This window comes from Amblyomma americanum, chromosome 1, assembly GCF_052857255.1.
Source record: "Amblyomma americanum isolate KBUSLIRL-KWMA chromosome 1, ASM5285725v1, whole genome shotgun sequence".
NCBI lineage: Eukaryota > Metazoa > Arthropoda > Arachnida > Ixodida > Ixodidae > Amblyomma > Amblyomma americanum.
This window is the reverse complement of record NC_135497.1, coordinates 313,112,751-313,135,545: the sequence shown is the minus strand read 5'-3', so window position 1 is coordinate 313,135,545 and position 22,795 is coordinate 313,112,751. Positions and strand designations below refer to the sequence as shown.

Below are 22,795 nucleotides of genomic sequence, written 5' to 3'. Positions count from 1 at the left end.
TGGATTGTAATCTCCTCTGTTTAGTTGCGAATCAGTAATGTCAATAAATCTGCCAATAAATAATAATGTCGTTAAATCTGGACGTGTAGCGCCAGCTCCGAAAAAAATGGCATAGGCAAACTTAAGGCTACAAACATCTAGAAAGTGCGCGTGTGGCACGGGTAATAAAAGGCAGCGCCACCTGCTGTTGAGATCTCAGCGCAGTGGAGATACGCAGTTGGACCAGTCTACTGACCCGCTGCATCGGCCGAGTCGGCGGCATTTCCGGCTGCCACATCTTGCTATCTTGGCTAATATAAGTACAACTACAACTTCCATTATAGTCGGATACAACTCAAGAACCCAGCAACTCAAGAACCCTGAATGGACTCTCTTGCAGCCAATGGCATAGACCAATTCTCATGAGCCTGCTTGGGTAACCACGTGGCGAATGCTAGATGAAAGGGGTTAGTCTCCCCCCTCACAGGGAAGACTATTGTCACTGCCACGGCGCACACCGCATTGTCAGCCTTGAGGGCTCGTGATGATAAGCCGAAGCCATTGGCTGGAAGGGGGTCCTTTTACGGAGAAAATCGGCTTCATTCTTGAGTGTATCCGACTATATTCGGATTAGTGTAGCCAGAAAAAAAAAGGCCGCGAAGTGGCACCAGTAAAACAACGGCTGAGCGGTGAAGCCGGACGTTCCTGTACTGAATTTTTTTTGGCTCTGTGTGGTTGTTCACTACAGGTATACTGAAACGCCAAGCTTGCACAGAAATTTTTGTTGAGTGAAGTCAACTAGGTGGTCAATGCGCAGAGTTATGTGCAAACCGATCACGTGATCCGGAATGTGGACTGCGTGAACTCAATTTAGAGGAGTATGCCGAGTAACTGCAGCCGACTGTTATTCATTTAAGCGTCAGTTGGAAAAGCTGCACTTCCGTTGAACTGAACGGTAGCTGAAACGGCTCGTTTAACCAGAGTACAACCGATAATAGCATTGCCTAAAAAAACGGTGATCTTCGCCGTACACTCTTTGTGAAACGACAATTGTATAAGATACGACAGCATAGTTCGTGAACATCCAAATTGTTTGGTTTACATTCTGAACTAGGTAGATATCGTGATGATGCGAATGGCCTTTCAGCCTTGACCGACAGTTTTTGTCTCCGCTCTAAAATCTCGCAGGTGAGCGCCATCCGGCTGGCGTGCAAGGAACTGTCTCCCAACGAGACCTACGAGCCAGCAATTACTTTCATCGTGGTCCAGAAGCGGCATCACACGAGGTTCATGCCCGCCAACGACCGCGACGGCGTGGGCAAGTGTCGAAACGTCCCACCAGGCACGACCGTAGACTCGGTGGTCACGCACCCGCTGGACTTCGACTTCTTCCTCTGCAGCCACTTCGGCATCCAGGTAGGCGTCCTCTTCTCCGCTCTTGTTGCGATTGTCAGCGGGAAGAAATGGTCTGCGGTGTTTTCGTTTATGAATTTGCGGAGGAAATAGTCCGGGCGCCGGCATCGCCAAAGTCGTGTCGCGTCGTTAATGCGCTACAAATTCCAGGAGCGCCTGCGGTGTAGGCCTTCCACATCTTGAGGAAACGGAAGCATGGTTTTCGAGATCACCTACGCGCGAAACTGTGACGGAAGGTTTCCGCTTTACATTGAGTCCATCAGGAGCGCTGTGTGTGACTGTGACGTCATCGTTCACCTTTGGGGAAGCGGTATCGGAAGTTGCGCATGGGGGGCCTCTATGGCCAGTGCTCAGTGATGCTGTCATGTGGATATGGTCATTGGTTTTTATTCTCGAGGTGGCGTCTACTGAGACATGATTGCAGAAGGTTGGGTGAAAAGAGAAGCGCTTGATGTTTAGCTCGTACGTAAAAGATGGAAGCGGCTTTTAAGTCTCAAAAAACGGTCAAAAATTGATTTTTGTTTAAATAGTCGTGTCGGATTGTATGCCTCGGTGTTTATTCTGTCCCGAAGTCGGGACACCGACATAGATGACGATGACCGACCAATGCGCTGATGACAGCCAGCCAGGAAATAATAGTTATTCACTGTATTTATTGGCGCGAGGGCATCTAAGGCCAGATAAAGCCAGAAACATGTTGTGCATGCGGCATTAGGAGCAGGGCAAGTGCATGGGTTGCTCATGGGCACTGCCGGTTTTTGTATATTGCGTTTAAACACTGTCCTTCCCACGTAATGGCGCATTTAAACCGCAAACACCACGCCACACCACATCGCACCACAAGCAGGACCACACCGCACCACCACATACCTCGACACGATGCGACACAACATGACACGGCCCTTGGAATTCTCGCATGTGAATAAGTGTACTCCTCGGCGCACCCGCAGGGCACCAGCCGGCCGGCCCACTACTATGTCGTGTGGGATGACTCCAAGTTCAGCGCGGACGACCTGCAGAAGCACAGCTTCTACCTGTGCCACACATACTCGCGATGTGCAAGGAGCGTGAGCATCCCGGCCCCTGTGTACTACGCGCACCTGGCCGCCTTCCGTGCAAAACACCACATCGCCAGCAAGCTGGAGACGTCCGGCGCGGTCAGCCAGTCGTCTGAGGGCGGCGGTGACACAGTGTTGACCACTGCCCAATACGTGGAGGCCGTCAAGGTGCTGCAGGAACTGCAGGCCTCCATGTACTTCGTGTAATGGAGGAGGTTCTCCGCTGCCCCTGCATTCCGGTTACGGTGAGCCTGGAGGCGCACCACTGACGTCATACCCAACAGTTCTGGAGAAAAGCAATCTGGAACGGGAAAACGTTTAAAGGCATTTGCAGGGAGGGTGTTATATAGGGTATAGGGAGGGTATTATGAGCGCAGTGTTCCTCATATATTGTAAAATTCTACTACAACAATCAATATATCCCCAACCTACCGCCTGCAGGCTTGCATTTTTTTTTGCTATTAACGTTTTTGCTACAGTCCAAAGTGTTCTTCATTGGTTTTCTATTACAGTCATAACTGCTCGATGCGAGCAATGGAAACAGTATAAAAGGAAGATTTTTCCAGATATCGGAAGAATGGGCCTTGAATATTTCAATACCAGAATCTTACACTTTCCCAAATTTCAATTTTTTTTTGTCGAAGAATGTTGGACATGTGCGCAAGACGTAGAGGACAAGATATACGTGACACGCAGTGGACATCTTCTCCCGGCCCTCTTGGCGTTGCACTGTCGTGTGTTCAAGGCGCAGGTGAAGTGGTATGCATGGGATGGACGATAAAGATCACCGCTTTACGAATGCCGTATAGAAACTTTTTTTAATGCGTTTTGTTGTAGTGAGAGACGACTTAACTGTTAAGTGCTGCTCCGCCCACATTAGGGCCGCTGCATCGAATTCCTCCACGAGGAAAAAATTAATCGGTTATAAATTCGTTTTGTGTTACCTAAACTAGAAGTTTACCACCAGACGAAATTAAAAACGAGAAAATTTTGATCCAAATTCTATGATCGGAACTTAAAGTGTTTCAGTTTGGTTCATTGTAAGCTACACATCACAGATGCGCAACTGAATAGGAACATGAACACAAAGCGCTTTCCCTGTGTTGTGTGCCTTTCACGTGTTTAATTGCGCTTAGTTCAGCTGTGCATCTTCTATGAGCGCACAACCAAAATTTTCCGTTAAATATATATGCGCCTAATATGCTTTTTTTTGTCATCCTAATAAAATGTTATTGACCACTGTCCGGCGATATTTTCTCTTTTTCTCGCTGCCTGCGCCCCGACTTGCTATACTCATATATGCTGTATGTATTGCAGGCAGAGAAGAACCTGTACTGAATTTAACCGGCTTTCTGCACCTTGAGAGCATTTCATAGCTGCACAAAAATGCGATCTAACTTTAAAATCCGCAGCCTTCGCGACGTTCAACTGCATAGCCGTCAGCTAGTTGTCAAGCCCCGCGAGTGTCCCTTTGCGACAGAGAGAGGGAGAAGCCCTTTAATTTAAACAAGAGATTTTAGCTCGCATGCTACACTCTAAACACAAACAAACGCCTATATGGGAGTAAGAAAGAGAGTAAGCTGCCTCCTAGCGGATAGGACAGCTTACTTCCCTTTCTTACTCCCTTTTTACTCCTTTCTGTTTAGAGCATACTCTACATGGGGAAGAGTATTGTGGCGAAAATATCGTAAGGCGAGAAGCGCGGAAAATATCTTTATAGCAGTAAAAGAATAAAAAAACAATTAATATAATCTAAGCATAAATGGGCAGTCAATTTGCGCTGAGGTACATGGACAAGTAATGCTACAAGATATTAAATGGTGATGCGCAGTATGTCATACAAAGGGGCTATCAGTGTTCACTGCATGAATAGTGCATAGTGGTGAGACTTCAATTCATAGCGGTGAGTTGTTTTCTATTTGCCTATATAGGCGACATTGGCCTTTTCGAGCGGATGCATGGATCTCGGAGTTCGTTCTGTGAGATCGCTGTATATGCCATTTGTCACTGTTTTTCAGCATTCTCTATAGATACCAGTGTGATGAACATAGAGATCAAAAATCTTTCTTTGTGATCGGAAACAATCGCAAAAAATCGGAGACTATGAAATAACGGATTTATTTTCTTGGAAGAGATGTATGATCAGTATCTTTCAGTTGTAGCTCCGCAAGCCTGGTATGAGCAACTACTAATCGGTGGTTTTCGTTGTTAGAGGCTCGGGCTGGCTTTGATTCAAATTCGACGGAACAATTTCCAGGTTAGCGTAAGTCAGCCAAGCCGCCACTAATTGCACCTTTTGTTTTCTTGCAGGCTCGCAAGGCGAAGGATTTCCTTGGTTTTGTTCTTTCATGTGCTGTCCGAAGAGTGCGGGAGCCTACATTGTTGTTTGCTGTTCTTGTGCCTTGAAATCTATTAAGTTCTAATAAAAAAATGTCGATAAAGTTCGCCGTTACATGAGGTTTCCTTGTCTTGCAGTCACTGGCGCTTGCATTGGCCAGCGTTGTCCGGATCCAGTCTTTTCAACTACAACACATGCTAAAAAAGTGATAGGGTTTGGAAACGTAGTTAAGCCGAGTAGAGGTGCGAAAGCATGTGTTTGGCTAGGTTGGCTCAAGGTTTTGCTTGGCTGGTTGTGTTTTGCTTTGCTGTGATATTGGGCTAAGGTTAAGCTCTGAAAGAGGTTAGGCTGATCTGATCTGTTCACGCCGCAGATGGAAGTTGATATAGACGATGACGTGCAATGGACAGCATGAGTGAGTGTGGTTTTTTGACACGAGGCGTGATCGGCTTCGGAGATAGCACAGTGCTCCTTGTGTAGTGGCGAGCGAATCTGATCAGTTCGGGCCTCCGAGGGTTCATCGCCCAGTCGCAGCAATACTTATATTTTATTTCTTCATGCGCCTAGGTTGACACTCAACGTCAAGCTCCGCGCAAACTCGGTCAGCCGATTAGACTTCGTGAGCTAGTCCCTTCCCAAGCAGCGCAGGCAAATGGGCCAATTTTGCGAATGACTGATTTCACTCTGGTGATAAAAATTTGCCAGTATATTCTCAATATTGGGCCGATTAGTTGTGCTGCTGGGTGTCAGTACTTCGCGCACCTTTGTGTGCGCACCGAGACACCCTTAGAGCGTGTGGGGGTAGCGGTCTCGGTGCCAAAAGAGATGCCATTGACTCAATGTGCCAAGTTCAGCCGGAGACCAGCTACCAAGAGCCGAGGGGGTTGGTCGTTTGGTGCCCAGCCTTCGCCGGTCGCAAGCCAGAGAATGGGTCGGAGCCAAAGGTTCACAAAACCAAACAAAGCTTATACAGCAGTGAGACGATACAGAGGATTTCGCAATCATTCGTACGAGCACATACAAAGTGATTTACAAATACAGTGCAACTCATGCAAATTAACAATCGAGAGAGATTACAATTCAACAGAATCTGCATTTAAAGCGCACTAACACAGAGAAAAGAAACACAATTTGTTCCCCGGGCACTGGGAGAGTAGACGACCTGAGGAGCACGACAGGGCCGATCCACAGACTGGCGCACGTTACCTCGGTGGTCCGTGGCTGGTCGAGTGGTGTTCTCCCGGGAGTCGTGCGTGCGCGCATGTCAATGTTCCCGGATGTTCCCTCTGAGAACACTTGACTGCATGCCTCAGGCCATAGCGCCCGCATGCATGCCGGTAGTGTTCGGTTTCGGCACCGGCCTCGATCGGCGGCCCACGTTCTTCTTGAACCCTTTCCCTTCGAGCAGAGTGTGCGGTCTCGTCACTGCTTTGGCGGCAGAGTTGGCGTCACTCCGTATGCCAGCCCTGCTACGACGGCGCCGCTGCTAAGCGCAGCCACTGCCCACTGGACAAAGAGCCTTTCCAGGAGGAAGACATGGCGTGGACAACCATCAGCAGGGGCAACGTTCTCGGCCGAAAGGTACGCCGCTGGAACTCTGAGCACGGCTGCGATGCCGAGTGCGTGGCGTCCGCCATGTTGGAACACTTCGCCAACACCTACCAGTACCACGCCATGATCTCCCCTTGTGTATCCAGATGGTCCTGCACCAGGACATTGCGGAACATCTGGAACGCGACTGTTTATCGTCCCGCGCACGCGAACAAGACGATAAATTTGGCAACGTATTCATGCAAATAAAAGAAGCGTTAGGAAAGATACAGGAAGGGAATGGTGCCCTGCGGATGAAGCTGGATTCATTCGAACAGTGTCTGCGCCCTGAGACTTAAAACACAGTAGCATCTCAGTCCACTACTATCGCCAGTGCAGTGACGGACGCTCTAGAAAACAAGGTTTTGGGGCTCAAGACCTTGGCCGAGACGGCATTAGCTGAACACAGGCGCGAAGTCGCATCGGAAATCAGGGACGCACTGGCTGGAAACGGGAGGTCCATGAAAGAGGTAGTCATGCCAGAGTGTGAGCGGACAGCGCTGTTTATGAAGGACAAGGTCGTAGAAGCCTTGTGTGAAGATCGCACGCTGGGAGATGCCGGATTTTTAGCTTCGGCGGCGTCTGCTGGAAAACAGGCTGCGTCAGTAGACGGCGAGGCCAAAGCTGAGGAACAGCTGGTCATCGCTTCCCTGAACATCGGTGGTGATTTTCTGGACAAGTAGGTTCCGTTCGAATGAACCATATATGACTGGGATGAATTTCTCTCCCAAGCACGTTCTTCGCCATTCCGCACAAGCAGCGATGACCAGCCTAGCTACCACCATGGAAACCTTATAGTTCCGTGCCAATGTTTTCACGGCCACCGTGTTTGGCCTCGTGTTTACATACTCGAGGGCTTGTGCGACAAATTCCTGAATTGACCCATGGATAAGAAGGTTAAGCTAGTTCTCATCGATCCTAGCGACTGCACGAGACAATTAACTGTAAGGAACGCAATTCGACCAGTCCGCCGCTGCGCTTGTATGCCTACTGCCTTTGCCAACTGCATCAAGTTACCATGCTTTGCAGTAGGAATATACTACCGTTGCTAAGAGTAAGCATTCCGTATATTTAGTGACTGAAATCTCCTACGGAACTTGGGCAAAATACCCTGCCCCTAAATGTGAGCTCGCTAGAGGACAGCTTACTTTGTTTTTACACCTTTATCGACTTATTCGTGTATAGATTGTGGGCGGTATATATGGCACATCTTCGGGGTTACCGACAGGGGCGTATTTATGGGAGGAAAGGGAGCCCCCCCCCCCCCTTATCTCGGCTGGACCCCATTATGTGGACGAAAAAAAGTCCAAGAAATACGCTGTTGAAATGCGACCAGCATTTCCAAGAGTAACACATGAATCTGCCCCTGGTTACCGACTCGTATCTCTGTCCACGAAAAGCCTTGCCTCGTTGTGACATGAGCACTACGCCAACACGCTTCTTCGGCTGTCGTTCCATTCGAAATAGTGAAATACGGCGAGGTGTGGGTGGGCAGCAGCAGAAAGCAGAGAACTCTGAAGAAAAGCTGTACGGGAGTACGAGGTTATGTGACATTTATCCTCCAGCTTAATCATAATTAATGCAGCCGACCCTGGTCGATTAAAAAATTGCTGGCTAATCCGTGCTACGCCTATATTACCCCACTGCAGGAATGCATGCCTACTGTTCATTGTTTTGATCTCATCCACACGCAAGCAACAACACAATGAACATTGTCAGCAAAAAAATCTTTATGCACTTGTTTCTTTGCCAAGATGGAATTAAATTTAACGCAGCACATGAAGGGAACAATACAGGCGTGAACTCAACTGTTTATTCAGAAAGAACGCACGTACATATATGCAGTCATGCAGTGATTCATCATATCAAAATTTCCATAATATTAGGTACGTCTCCAGAGAAATTATATTTTCGCTTCAAGCGCAGTGAAATGTCGCTGATACATATATCAGCCTTTTATTCTGATAAACGCTACCAGTAGGTACCGTTCGACTTCTGCCCAGAATCTTTATATTGGTCAACTTTGGCGAGCTTTTACAATATTTGCACTTCTTTTGGACGTTACGTCGCTTGTAAGCATTCAGCGATGACGTAGGCTGTACGATATGTCCGCTATGAATTATCGCCTGTTATCGGCGTCGCGGCGCAAGCACCTTTTTGGTACGCCAGGACTGAAACCCCCAATTTCAAATGTCGCCGACGCTTGTCTGTACGAAACCTTGAGTTTGCTCGGGAAGAGAAACATGGGTCGCGCTAACCTCACCGGTGGCAGCACCTGCCATCGCACGGCTCTGGCGCATCGCTTAACAGCTGCGCCACTCCGCTGGCACTGGTATAAGGACTGCCAGCGATCTATGAATGAAAAGTAGAGAATGACCATTTCCACATACATGGGCATCAGCCCATTAACTCTATCGCGTCATATCCTTAAGGCGGAACCTAAGTCCGATTTCGCCCACCCTTTTCTGAGGCACCTGCTTGACATTGAAAACCGAGCCTGGAACCTAAATCGAATTGAAAACCAAAGTTCTAGCAGACTTAATTCGTAGGTGGCCTAATCGTGCTAAATCGTGCGCCATTCTTTTTTTTTTAATTTCACTTACCTCCCAATGGTGTCACGCGTTCGAGGTGAGATCGTTCAGGCGGATTCAAGGAACCAGCACGCTAGCGTTGACACAAGCACACTTAGAGCCATTTTGTGCACCCGACAAGCCAACCAGACCCACAAAAAATCGCTCACGCGAAAGAAGGAACACGTGCACTGTCCCCCAGTGCAGAACGACGTGTGATTGCGTACTACAAGAGGACATACGAGGGCGTTGAAGAACGGGTGCTCGAACGCTACGGAGTACGCATCACAAGAAAACACATGCGCATTTTAAACGGATATAAATGCACAGTGCTGTCAAGGAATACGTTCAGTTATCTCGTGAAGATAGTGAGCAGTCATAAGAAAAGTTTATCTCTCATATAAGTTCTCTTTTGTAAAAATCCCTGCTATCCCCTTTGTACTTCGCTGTGCGAAATTAGTCCGTTTTTAGCAGCGGTGTTGTTGTACAGTCGCACTAATTGAATGGCAACACTTACATGAGGAAGTGCCCGTGCATAAGCGTTAACGCTTAGCTAGATCAACGTGGCAGCAGCGCTGTCTTCTCGCGTCTGCGCAAACGACCCAACGCGTGGCGTTGCATACCCACACTGACACCTCAAAGGTGCAGGTTCGAATCCCAGTCGAACATATCTATTTGCACAGCTTTTATTTCCTCGAGCTGTCTTGTGCTGAGGACGGGCGGACAGATAGAAACCTGCGGACAGAGAGGTGACAGTGTAGCCGTTAAAAAACCCGTTGTCCCGTGTTAGGTGGCGGATCGCTATAGCAGCGCATGGTTCGAGTCACGGACGTCCTTGCACTGCAGCCCTGAAACAGTGTTCGTCTCCGTATGGGTTGCAAGTAGATATAAGGATAGGCTTGGCGGCCGTCTTACAGAGGGTTGACATCCTATGAGCGTGTCAACCCTATGAGGGTTGGACCCTATGTTGATAAAAGGCGAATTAGGAAAGGAGGGCCGGGGGGAGGGCAGCAGGAACCCATGAAAAGCATCGACCACTTTTGTGATTTCCAGAGACGGAAAACTCGCCTACAGGCCTCGAAAAACTGGTGCTCAGGTCTACCCCACGATGACGCACCCGGCCCCTTTCCTACCGCGAGCCCGCTAGCGATTGTAGCGCCACCTCGGTTATTTGTAAACATTCAGGAATTCTACAGCTGTTAACAGCAGCAACACTAGTCTCCACTAAGAGGTCTTCTCAACGCGAAGTCAATGTATTATATCTATGACCGTCAAATCATACGTACAAAATAATTTTAGCGACGAAAGACAATCAATTAGAGCCACACTTCAGGGCATGAGGCGAGTAGCATTTATACTAAGCCAAGGCCTCCGAGATCGGGTATTAAGGTAGGGTTTGCTGAATGGACCTGACGCCAGTGACGCCAGCTATAGTCGGATACAACTCAAGAAGGAAGCGGCAGACGCCCGTCAAGGGAGGCCGTCCAGCCAATGGCGTCGACCGATTTTCAAGACGCCGCGGTTAATCTGATTTACCCTTGTTTATTTTCCATCCTTCTGCCACCGCCTCCGAGTTCAAGCTGGCAGTTCCGAAGGGAACGGTCATGCGGAGAATGGGCCGACACCACTGGCTGGAGGGTCTCCTCTGAGGGGCATTTGTCGCTTTGTTCTTGAGTCGCATCCGAGTAGAGCTAATAGTAACGTTGCCTGCGACCATGGCACAAGGTATTTTCGTTTGCTCAAGGTGGGGTCAAAGACCCATTTTCCAAGCATTTCACCCTGTTTAAGCCGAGCACCAGGCCAGGTGAAGCTTGTACCCACTGTATCACAGCTTCGTACCCAGCGACACTGGGGATCGAACCTCTCACCTCATGCATGCTAGACGGATGCTCAGCCTCGCTACTGTACACTTGTAGCACCGGTTTTCGCCTCGACTAGCTCCACCACAAATCATTTGTTAGGCTTTATCGCGGAGCACACGTTTCCTAATCTAGTACAAATGGTGGCATTGTTTCATGAAACTGTGGACAAATTCTTATGCAAGAAAAATTTCTCTTAGCTCAGGAGACGTTGATTGGAAGAGCGCGGGGTACTTCGCCACTGCTGCAGCGGATGCGTTGCTTTCATCGTCGATGGGCTTTAACCCTAGACATAGCCGTCAGAAACGCACGAGGTAATGAACAGAGTTCTTCAGAAGAATTCACTATGGCGGCGCTCTAGTACTGCCTTGTAATCGAAGCCTGGACCACGCAAGGTTCCCGCTGGAACACCGGAACTAAACTGACGCTACTGGCCCAGCCCTACCGAACGCCACTTTTGAACTCCCTTAGAGCGTCACCCGCCGGAATAACAACTATACGTTTAATGTAGTGGCATTTCGAAAACCTTTCCGGTCATTCGCAGCTCTCACTTTTCAAACAAATATATATGTAATCAACTTACCATCCTACCGGCTTACTCCGCTGTCCACGCAATTTACATCAACAAGCGCCTTCTTCCGTTGCAATGTCCTAAGATAAAGCATTGTTCTCCTCAATGCAGTTTCGATTCCCAAGTTCGCGCCGTGTCTTGATATCCGCAGCACACACCAGGTGTCGCCAGCTGTTCCATGTTCGTTTTCGAGACGGATAGACGAAAAGAATTCTGCTTAGGAAGTAGCTGTGGCCAGCGAGGAGGTGAAAACGACCAACAGAAGAACGTCGCGTTTCTCATCAGGCAAACCGGGTAGATATAACTTCTTGGAAATATTGACAACGCAGTGCAGACCGGCCGGGATTCCGTCTCACCGTCTGCTGCCGCGCGCAAAGCTTCGCAGTCTAGTGTTTTCTCTTTTTACACCATACCCTGGTGTGACAAGGACGGCGGAAACGTGATAACAGTCGCACACGCAGACTGCATCCTCAGCCGACTGTGGCCGAGACGCTGCATGTTAGGACGCTTGAGTGCGTGCCTCCAGCGATGGCGCCCACGAGCCTGCAGACAGTGTTCGGTTTCGACAGAGGCTTCGATTGGAGGCCGACGTGTTTTGTGAACCCGTTCCCACCAACTAGAGTGTGCATAGTCTGCGGTCTCGTTCCTTCATCGGCAGCCATGTTACCCTGTCTACACCTGCTCTGCCAGTCCTGCTCCGAGGGCGCCGGTGCCAAACGCAACCACTGCCCCTTTCACAAGGAGCCCTTCCAGGAAGAAGACGTGGTGTGGTCAGCCTTCACCATTGACAGTATCCTCGGCCGCAAGGTACGCTGCTGGAACGCTGAGCATGGCTGCGACGCGGAGGTCGTCGCATCCGCCATGTTGGAGCACTTCGCCAACGCCTGCCAGTTCCACGTCGTGAGATGCCCCGAATGCAGCGAGAGTGTCCGACACCGAGACATTGCGGAACATCTGGCGCGTGACTGTGAACCACCGCGCGCACGCGACCAAGCATCAGAGGACAACTTTTCGAACGCCTTTATGGAAGTCAAAGGAACGCTGGCAAAATATTGGAAGAAAATGCTGCCCTGCGCACGAAGATGGATTCGTTCGAGGACCGTCTGCACCCTGATACCAGTGGCGCCTTTGCAGCGCAGCGCACCAGTATTGCCGACGCAGTGACAGCCGCCCAAGTTTTCGGAGCTGACGACCGGAGCGGAGGCAGCGTTGGCTGAAGACCAACGCGAAGTCATCGCAGAGATCAGGGATGCGCTGGCTTACATCCAGCGAACCATGAAAGAGAAGAACAGCGAGGGGTGTGAGCGTAACGTGTCGCGTTTGGAGGACAGGGTCGTAAAAGCCGTTTGTGAAGAACGCACGCCGGCAGATGCCGGATCTTCACTTTCGGAGATGACAGCAGCTAAAATGAGGCGGCTTCAGTAGAGGACGAGGCGAAATCTCTGGAACTGCTGGCCGTAGCGTCTCTCAGCATCAGAAGCGACGTCCTCAGCAAATCCGTCCCGTACGTATGGACCATAGATGACTGGAATGGATTCTGCAGGAAATCGTCTGATCGTTTGCGTTATTTCACAGGCAACGATGGCCGGCCTAGTTACCACTATGGATACCTGTTAGTTCCGAGGCTATGCTTTAGCCGTGTCTATGTTTGGTTTCGTGTGTATATAATTGAAGGCTTGTTTGACAAGTTCCTGAAGTGGCCCATAGAGAAGAAGGTGAAGCTACTTTTAATCAATCCTTGCGATTGAACAAGGCAACTGGCATTAAGCAGCTCACTTTGTCCACTCCCAAAACATCCCCTTCCTGGTTTTAGTAAAGAAGTTGTGTTTGTAGGGAGTTCTCACACTAACATTACGGTTGACGCATTCAACAAACGTGGCTTGATCGGAAACAACAAACTCCAGCTCCGGCTCGAATTTTAATCATAAGCTACTGATCCGGAGTTCCCGGGTTCGAACCCGACCGCAGCGGCTGCGTTTTTATGGAAGAAAAACGCTGAGGCGCCCGTGTGCTGTGCCATGTCAGTGCACGTTAAAGATCCCCAGGTGGTCAAAATTATTTCCGAGCCCTCCACTATGGCACCTTCCTCTTCCTTTCTTCTTTCACTCCCTCCTTTATTCCTTCCCTTACGGCGCGGTTCAGGTGTCCAACGATATATGAGACAGATACTGAGCCATTTCCTTTCCCCAACAGGCAATTTTCAATTTTTATGGATTGGATTGTAAAACTTTTAATGCGTCGAGAACAGATTGCAGGAGACATACTAGATGGCCGCTAGCCCATGGCTAGCGGCGACCTCATTGGCTCGCTGGAATGCCCATCCTTGAATCTTGGGGTACGACCTTACCAGCACGGCGTCCCACCGCTCGGGAGTAGCGAGCTGTATCAACTCCGCTTGAAGCGGATCATTTGCGCAGTTTCGCATAATGTGGTTATATGTGGCCCTTGCACCATATTTATTGCAGTTTGGGTCTTACTGGCCGGGGGTCCTTGAGGGGAAGCACTGCCGGATTCAGAAGGGAGCGTGTTTGCAGTCGGCGCTGCAGGTAACTTCCTGTGCTCTTGTTAATTATTTGTGGGGAGGGGCATAAGCGCGCCTGTCAAGTCTAAAGTGATGGGTGATGTCATGAAATTAGATGACCTGTCCGTCGTGAAATTCGGGTCGGAGGGCGCGCTCACTGCCCTAATGCGATAGCCCACCCTCTTCGATGACATCCTTGCCACCTCTCTCGGCGAAGGAATGGGACAAGCTCTTGGCCAGTTCAAGAAAACAACGCAGCTGGCCATCGTCACGCGAGCTCAAGAGGCCGCCCCCGACTGGAGGCCACACTGCCTCGCACCAGCCCCAACTAATCAATTCCATTCTGTGGCAATAAAGGTGTAACCACCACCTTAATGTAGCAGCACGCTACGGTGATACCAGCGCTTCTATTATCGAGCGGGTGCTGGTTTGCAAAGCGGATTGTTCCACCAAGAAGCGAGACAATTACATCGCCGTTTCCTTTCTTCAAAACCAATTTTTCGTAGCCCAGCGCTGCGGCATCGGGTCTCAGCGCTTTGCGAACTACACGAAATTCGATCAGAAGCGCCCATGAAGAGTGTGGCGGCAGCACAACGCTGCAGTAACGGAGTTCCATGATCATCTAGCGTTCCTAACATCAAAAAAAGGAAGAAAACGTTGTTTGGTTTGGTGTGAGGGGTTCAACGTCCCAAAACAACTCAGACAATGAGAGACGCCGTAGTGAAGGCTCCGGAAATTTCGACCACCTGGGGTTATTTAGCGTGCTCTCACGTCGCACAGTACACGGGCATCTAGAATTTCGCCTCCATTTAAATTCGACCGCCACGGCCGGGATCGAACCCGCGTCTGTCGGGTCAGCAGCCGAGCGCCGTAACTACTGGGCCACCGCGGCGGCTAAACTTTGTCACGTGGCGCTTCCTTGATGCTGGCGTTGCTGTGGTAGGCAGCAGTGTTCGACCCAGCGTGGCCTCTTTCCCGAACACGAGGTAACGACAAGCGTTTAAGCTAAATATTTAAACTACAATTGCCGTCCGCGCTCATCAAGTGAAACGTGGCGACTGCATTGCCATTCTACTCGGCGCTTTGCCTGAATTTGATAGCCAGCATTAAACACAGGTTGAAGTCAAACGTGGCCGTCGTATAGAGGGGTACTGCAGTAACTTCGAACACACAGGGTTCATTAAATAATTTCGCGTATACATCGAAACGGGGCCGTCGCTGTCAGGCTTTGTTCCCACGTCCTCTGGCTAAGGCACCTAACGCCTGATCACGAAGACACGCTCGGCACCATCCTTACATGAGTGCTGTGACGCGTGCTGTCGCTGTCTTGCAAACGCCACAACTGACTCTACAGATAGCTCCCCACCAGAACCACCGTCGCTCCTACGGTCGCAGTTGATGCAAAGCACATTTTTCTTTCAGTAGTTCCCCTCACACCTCTGAACTGTCCTTTGTTTGCACGCGGCAGTGGTTAGGCATAGCTGGAGCCCGTCGGCAGGCCCGTGCACATTGCTCTACCTGTGATCGCAACATGGATAGCTTATGGAATGTATAACCTCGGACATGGATGCCTGCGATGATCTTACAATACCACCAAACGCCGGCGTTGGAGATTGCCAGCGAGACGCGTATCAGATATTCCGGCTGAGCTAAGCATGGGCTAGCGTCGCCGACTTCAGTTTTTTTTTCGCCTCGCACAAAGGGAGACGTCAAAGTTTGGCGGCTCCTCTTTGCCGAGCGAGTGCTACAGTTGTGACCGGCGAACCGTGCATCGGGGCCTCCTTCGAGAGCAATGGCCACCGCAACGACTCGACATAAACTCTGAGATTGGCGCCCGTATGCTGTGCGATGTCAGTGCACGTTAGAGATCCGCAGGTTGTCCGAGTTGATCCGGAGCCCTCCACTACGGCACCTGTTTCTTCCTTCATTCTCTTAGTCCCTGCTTTATACCTACTCTTACGGTCCGGTTCAGGGTTCCGCGGATATGTGAGACAGATATTGAGCCATTCCCCCCCCCCCCCCCCCTAAATCCGATTTTTCAGACTGTCGCCTCACATGTGGGCAGTAAAACATACTCCTTACTCCGGGGCTTATCCACGCTAGCACGTGGGAATAAAATGAATTAAACGGATGCAATAACAAATACATAGAGACATAGGTAAAAGCCAGAAATGTTGACAAATCGCTACAGCTCTTTATTTGCCGCATTCTGGTGGCTCATTTATGTGGATCTCTGAGCTGAAACCACGGACTTGGACAAAATGGGAAATGAATGCTAGCAGCATCGTCCCATTTTCTCACTTTGTACGCCCGTGAACTTGGTATGCGCCTCTGTATTTTCTGAACTAGACCCTCTCAGCAAAGCAGCTTCTAGGACTACTTGAGTTTCGAAGCGGAGTCCCACTCCACTAGTTGTCTTCGACTTCCACAGCGCGCGTGTTCGAGACGCGCCGGGACTTTGCGTTCCCATAAGGGGCTGTGGAAAAGCGGTATCGTACGACGATTTCCTTTGGTTCCATAGTTTTTTTTCTTTATGCGTTCTTGGAGGCAGAAGCGCCGGCACGCGCATGACGTCTCCAAGCGCAGCCAATGACGACAGAACACGTGCAGCTCGCGGAGAAGCATATGAGCGAATCACGGAACGGAACAGGTCACTATAAAAGAGTAACAACGCAGCCTTTTTGCCTTTCTGCAGTGGCTCGGTAGGCTCGCAAGACGTCCGTTCCGGTGGTTGCCATTTGTGTTCGTGGCCTGCTATCTAAATGGGGAAAGGAAAGCGCAAAGACAAGAAGAAAAACGACTCAGCTGGTGGACCTCCAGGTGCGTAGCGAATTTGCTTTCGGTTCTGTGGCCTCCGCCGCTCTCGTTTGGGCGCTCTCGTTTGCGCCAGAGAGAAGTTTCGGCCTTGGTGACGCTTGACGTTGCGAAGGCCTATGACAGCGTGGAGCACACAGTCCTCAATAACAAGCTTGCTCAACTACAACCACCGCATTACCTCTACGCCTGGATTTGTGAATTTCTAAAAGATAGATTTTTCTTCTGTACAGACGGATCTTTTTGTTCTAATACCTATGGTCAATCAAGAGGTGTGCCGCAAGGCTCTGTTCTTTCTCCGCTGCTTTTCAACATATTAGTTCGGGACATCCCCATTCATCCTAACGTTACAGTTCATGTATACGCAGATGATATAGCTTTTTTCGCATCAGCAAAGGATATTCATGTGCTCTACGGGTATTTGCAGGCATATCTGAATGCTCTTGAAGTATGGTTGGACCAAATCAATTTATCACTTAATGTCAGCAAATGTGGCGTGCTGGTATTTCCACCCGACGCTCCTATGTACATCTAGCTAGCCTACCGCTCCACTCCAATTCCGCAGGTGGAGTCGGTTAAATACCTAGGTGTTACTTAAGACCAAAATTTGGACTGGCGACACCATATTAAGTATAATGTTATTAAAGGGGAACGTGCACTGGGCCGTTTGACCCGAGTTGGCAATAAAAAGTTTGGCATGCGTCGTGACACGCTACTGTTGCTCTATAAGGCTTATATGAGACCAATTCTGGAATTTGGTTGCCCCTTGTTCTCTAGTAGAGCGAACTACAAGCTGCAGCCATTAGCCTTACTGGAAAGGCGTGCCCTACGGCTATGCCTCGGGCTCCCAAAATCAGCTTCCAACGCTGTCCTTTATCTGGAAGCCCGTATCCCCAACCTCTATTCCCGCTTCCAACTTCTAACAGTGCGTACTTTCCTCAAGTCTTTTGACCCGGCCCCAGGCGTTAGTATTCCAATTTTTGTATCCCAACCACACCTTTTTTGACTAATCACTGGCCACGTTATCAGCTTCCGCAAGCTAGGTTCACGCAGAATCTGTTAGCTCCGCTTCAGGTTGATCTGATCTCCTTGCAACGAGTTTCTGACACGCAGGCTGATCCCGTCTTCTATTACGACTTTATTTTCCCGTCCCATGCGAAGCATATGCCCGCACATACCCTAAATGGTCTTCTTTCTGAACACCTACAGAATTTTCCACATCGTACTGGTCTCTCCACTGATGCCTCCGGCAGCTGTGGGAAGGCGGCGATTGGCATATATTCGCAGGATCTAGCTTGGAGCTACTCCGTTTGTATCCCTGATTATACTCCTATATTCTTCGCAGAGTTTTTGGCCATTGGTTTGGCTCTTCTCAAAATTCTCAGACATGTCGCACGGGTTCTTATTCTTGCAGACTGCCTTTCAGTTATTGTCTCTCTCCAAAATTAGGAAAAACCTTTCTTGACTCGTTCACTTAGGTTTTTTGTTCCGAGCACAGTGCGCGAGATCCGTTTGGTCTGGGTACCTGGGCATTCAGGCGTCTATTTTAACGAGGTGGCTGATTTATTGGCAAGGTCAGCTCTCAGCGCACCTGTAATATATCCCGTCCCTCACCTCATTCTGTTAGCAGCTTCACGTTTCCAGCGGTTCTAACATATTTCAGCCACTTTGAGTGATCCGTTGCTCAATACCGTGGACTTTCAGCACCTAAAGTACCCATGGAATATCCGGTGGTGTAAGTCAAGGCTTTGTGAAGTGTCCATGACGCTCCTGCGATGTCGAATCCCTCACTTAAACTTGTATTAATGCAGGTGCGGGTTCGCTGCGACAAACCTTTGTGTATCATGCGGGCAAGTTGAATCAATCGATCACTTTCTCCTCTCTTGCCGGCGGTTCGCGGTTCAGAGAAAGCAATATCTGGAGGTTCCTCTCTCGAGACTAGGGCTGCCTCTGTCTCTTACAGTTCTTCTATCGTTCGGTGCGAGTGCCAAGGGATTCCCGTTAAGCAGTGTATGCGGCTACCTTCACGATTACATAAGTGCAACTAATCGATTATCTTGTTAGCTATATACAAAATTCTTTCGCATGTCCAAAAAAGGCTAGATTGATTCTATTCCGGATGACTCATACCTCTTGAATTCATTTTATTTTTCCAATTTTTTTAATCTTGATTCAGTCTTCTGACGTTTTCTTCCCCGCGCAAATGCTTCATTGGCATTCTACTCTATACCTTGGCCAATCCCCCCACGTGGGTATGTGCCATATTACTTGAGGAGAAGAAGAAGAAGAAACTGTATCGCATTTTGGACGGGGACAATAACCCCAACATTTATTACGGCGTAACGCTACCGTACTTTAACGAAAGCTACTGCAAGCACCGAGTGGGCATATCTTACTACGTGGAGAAAATGGAGTGTTACCGCACCGTCGGCCAATCGATACTGGAAGATATTGTAATGGGCACGCTGGTGAGGGAAATGCTTGTCGGCATACACGGATTCGACGGATGACTTCCTCTTAGATGATTCTCTGTAAGCCGTAACACTAGCGTAACCCAAGACTACCACCAGCCACACTACCAGCTTATCCGAGAATGACACGCTATTGCTTCGCAATCACCAGGCGTAACCAAGCTAAGCCACGGCCGTTTTTATTTTCCTTTTTATTTTTCCTTTTATTTTATTTCATTTTAAAATATTTTTATTTTTGCTGTTCTTATTCTGTTTTATTTTTTACTTTAATTTACTTTCCTCGCCCAGGTGCAATGTCGGCATCCGTACGTGTCTATCGCGTCGTCGAAGTGTAGCTAATTAACTAATCACAATTCGTCAACCAAATGTTTTCCACAGCAAGATCTCATCACTTACTCTCTAACATTATCAAACTTTTGCAGATCAATGTTCACAGAACGACGTAATTGTGCGGATAATGTTTTGCTGACACGAAACACGCCACATAACCATCTAATGCTTTCGCATTAATAATAAAAAGAACGCCGTGGCATACCAGATCCGCCCGCCGCTACTCCCTCCGGGACTCCTGCGGGTGTCGTACGGAATCCTCGTCCGCCTGTCTACCGCGTTGGCCGCGTCGCCCCATGCGCACAGTTCGGGTACGTTGCTTGGCGCCGGAGGAATAGCGTCCTCAGCCGGGAGACCAAGACAGCCTCTCCGTCGGCCGTCTGGCCCTCCCAGAAGCACGACCCGCCATCCTGGCGCAGGCCTGCCTATGTGCAGAGAGGGTTTGCCTGCTTCCAAGACACAGCCAGCAGCCGAAATCACGGAGCTTCTCAGTATCACTACCGTAAGAGAAAAGAGACGCTGACGTCTGATAACATGCACCTAGGGGACGTCGGGAAATATGAACTCCGTACTAGGCTTGGCTAGTGCTTGGCCGAAGCGATCGAGCCAGCTCCTTAAACACAGCTGCGCTTCGGTGCTGCCGAGAGGACAGATGAAACTATCTCACTTGTACGTCTTTCAGTCCTTTTATAATTTATTGTGAGCAAAGGTATGGTTTTTTATGGGTGTTTTTAACGTGCCAAAGTAACTAAGGTTATGAGAGACGCCACAGTGAAGGGCTGAGAAAATTTCAACCACCTGGGGTCGTTTAATGTGACCAAAGGTTTGGTACCAGCCGTGCATGAAAATTACCAGCGTATTGCCAGGTGCGTTGTCTCAAGGAGGCTAGTTCTTCCTACTGAATCCTCGTTTTCTCGGCCAGTATCCAGCCAAGAAAAATACGATGTTTCGTGTACGTTGTGCGATCTACCGCAACGACATTTTTGACTCTACAGGTATTCTTGAGAATCTCTGCGATAATAATAATAATAATAATAATAATAATAATAATAATAATAATAATAATAATAATAATAATAATAATAATTGGTTTTGGGGGAAGGAAATGGCGCAGCATCTCTCTCATATGTCGTTGAACAACTGAACCACGCCTTAAAGAAAGGGATAAGGGAGGGAGTGAAAGAAGAAAGGAAAAAATAGGTTCCGTAGTGGAGGGCTCCGGAATAATTTCGACCACCAGGGGATCTTTAACGTGCACTGACATTGCACAGCACACGGGCGCTTTAGCGTATTTACTCCAGTGTGCTGTGCGGTGTCAGTGCCCGTTGAAGATCCCCCGGTGGCCGAAATTATTCCGGAGCCCTCCACTACTCTCTGTGCTCATCTCTGTGCTAATAATAATAATTAGTTTTGGGCGAGAGGAAATGGCGCAGTATCTGTCTCATATATCTTTGGACACCTGAACCGCGCCGTAAGGGAAGGGATAAAGGAGGGATTCAAAGAAGAGAGGAAGAAAGAGGTGCCGTGGTGGAGGACTCCGGAATAATTTTGACTTCTTGGGGATCTTTAACATGCACTGAGATCGCACAGCACACGGGCGCCTTAGCGTGTTTCATCAATAAAAACGCACCCGTCGCGGTCGGGTTCGAAACCGGGAACTCCGGATCAGTTTTCTGGCGCCATAACCACTGAGCCACCGCGGCGTTGACATCATCTCTGTGCTCAGAATGCATTTCATGGTGTACTGAAGGCTATACTTACTTGCCAGTGCAATAAGTATAATGTAACTGGAATGGAGGAGGATCAGGAAGGGAGATTAAACCACGGAGCTAGCCTATAGTTACGCTGTCCAGAGCTGGATCAAGAGCGAGCGAGAGAGACAAAGAGAGGAGGATAGAACACACACACACACACACACACACACACACACACACACACACACACACACACACACACACACACACACACACACACACACACACACACACACACACACACACACACACACACACACACACACACACACACACACACACACACACACACACACACACACACACACACACACACACACACACACACACACACACACACACACACACACACACACACACACACACACACACACACACACACACACACACACACACACACACACACACACACACACACACACACACACACACACACACACACACACACACACACACACACACACACACACACACACACACACACACACACACACACACACACACACACACACACACACACACACACACACACACACACACACACACACACACACACACACACACACACACACACACACACACACACACACACACACACACACACACACACACACACACACACACACACACACACACACACACACACACACACACACACACACACACACACACACACACACACACACACACACACACACACACACACACACACACACACACACACACACACACACACACACACACACACACACACACACACACACACACACACACACACACACACACACACACACACACACACACACACACACACACACACACACACACACACACACACACACACACACACACACACACACACACACACACACACACACACACACACACACACACACACACACACACACACACACACACACACACACACACACACACACACACACACACACACACACACACACACACACACACACACACACACACACACACACACACACACACACACACACACACACACACACACACACACACACACACACACACACACACACACACACACACACACACACACACACACACACACACACACACACACACACACACACACACACACACACACGCACGCACACACAGGCCGAGCAAAGAGCTTCGCTGCAGACATGTCTTCTTAGCCAGAGGTGTATAACTAAGGAAAGGGGTTTGCTTTTCAGCGTTATATTGAAGCTCTTAGGGTACCACCAGACGAAAAAAGTCCGCAAAAGGTGAGAATAGGGTCGTCATTGCACTAAATTAGAGCTGAAAGGACGTGACAAGTGCTCCACCACACGTGTTAGAAACAAACTGAGTTTCTTGGATACTTTTGCCAAAGGCCGTTCACTGTGGCGTCCCTTATAGTCTCAGTTGTTTCGGGACGTTGAACACCTTAAACAAACCAAACAACGTTTTATTTGTTTTTTTTATGTTAGAAACGCTAGATGACTACGAAACTCCGTTAGGGCAGCGTTGTGCTTCCGCCACAGTCTTCAA

At 49.1% G+C, this 22,795-nt stretch overlaps 1 protein-coding gene across 1 annotated transcript; it reads left to right on the top strand.

Annotated features, from left to right (window-relative positions):
• The first annotated feature begins 437 nt into the window (after window positions 1-437).
• LOC144120187 (protein argonaute-2-like) lies at window positions 438-3,533 on the top strand. The gene is made up of 3 exons (XM_077652610.1): window positions 438-446; window positions 1,168-1,395; window positions 2,343-3,533. Exons 1-3 carry the CDS (start codon window positions 438-440, stop codon window positions 2,655-2,657), a joined length of 552 nt encoding a protein of 183 aa, XP_077508736.1. The 3' UTR covers window positions 2,658-3,533.
• Window positions 3,534-22,795: the final 19,262 nt, after the last annotated feature.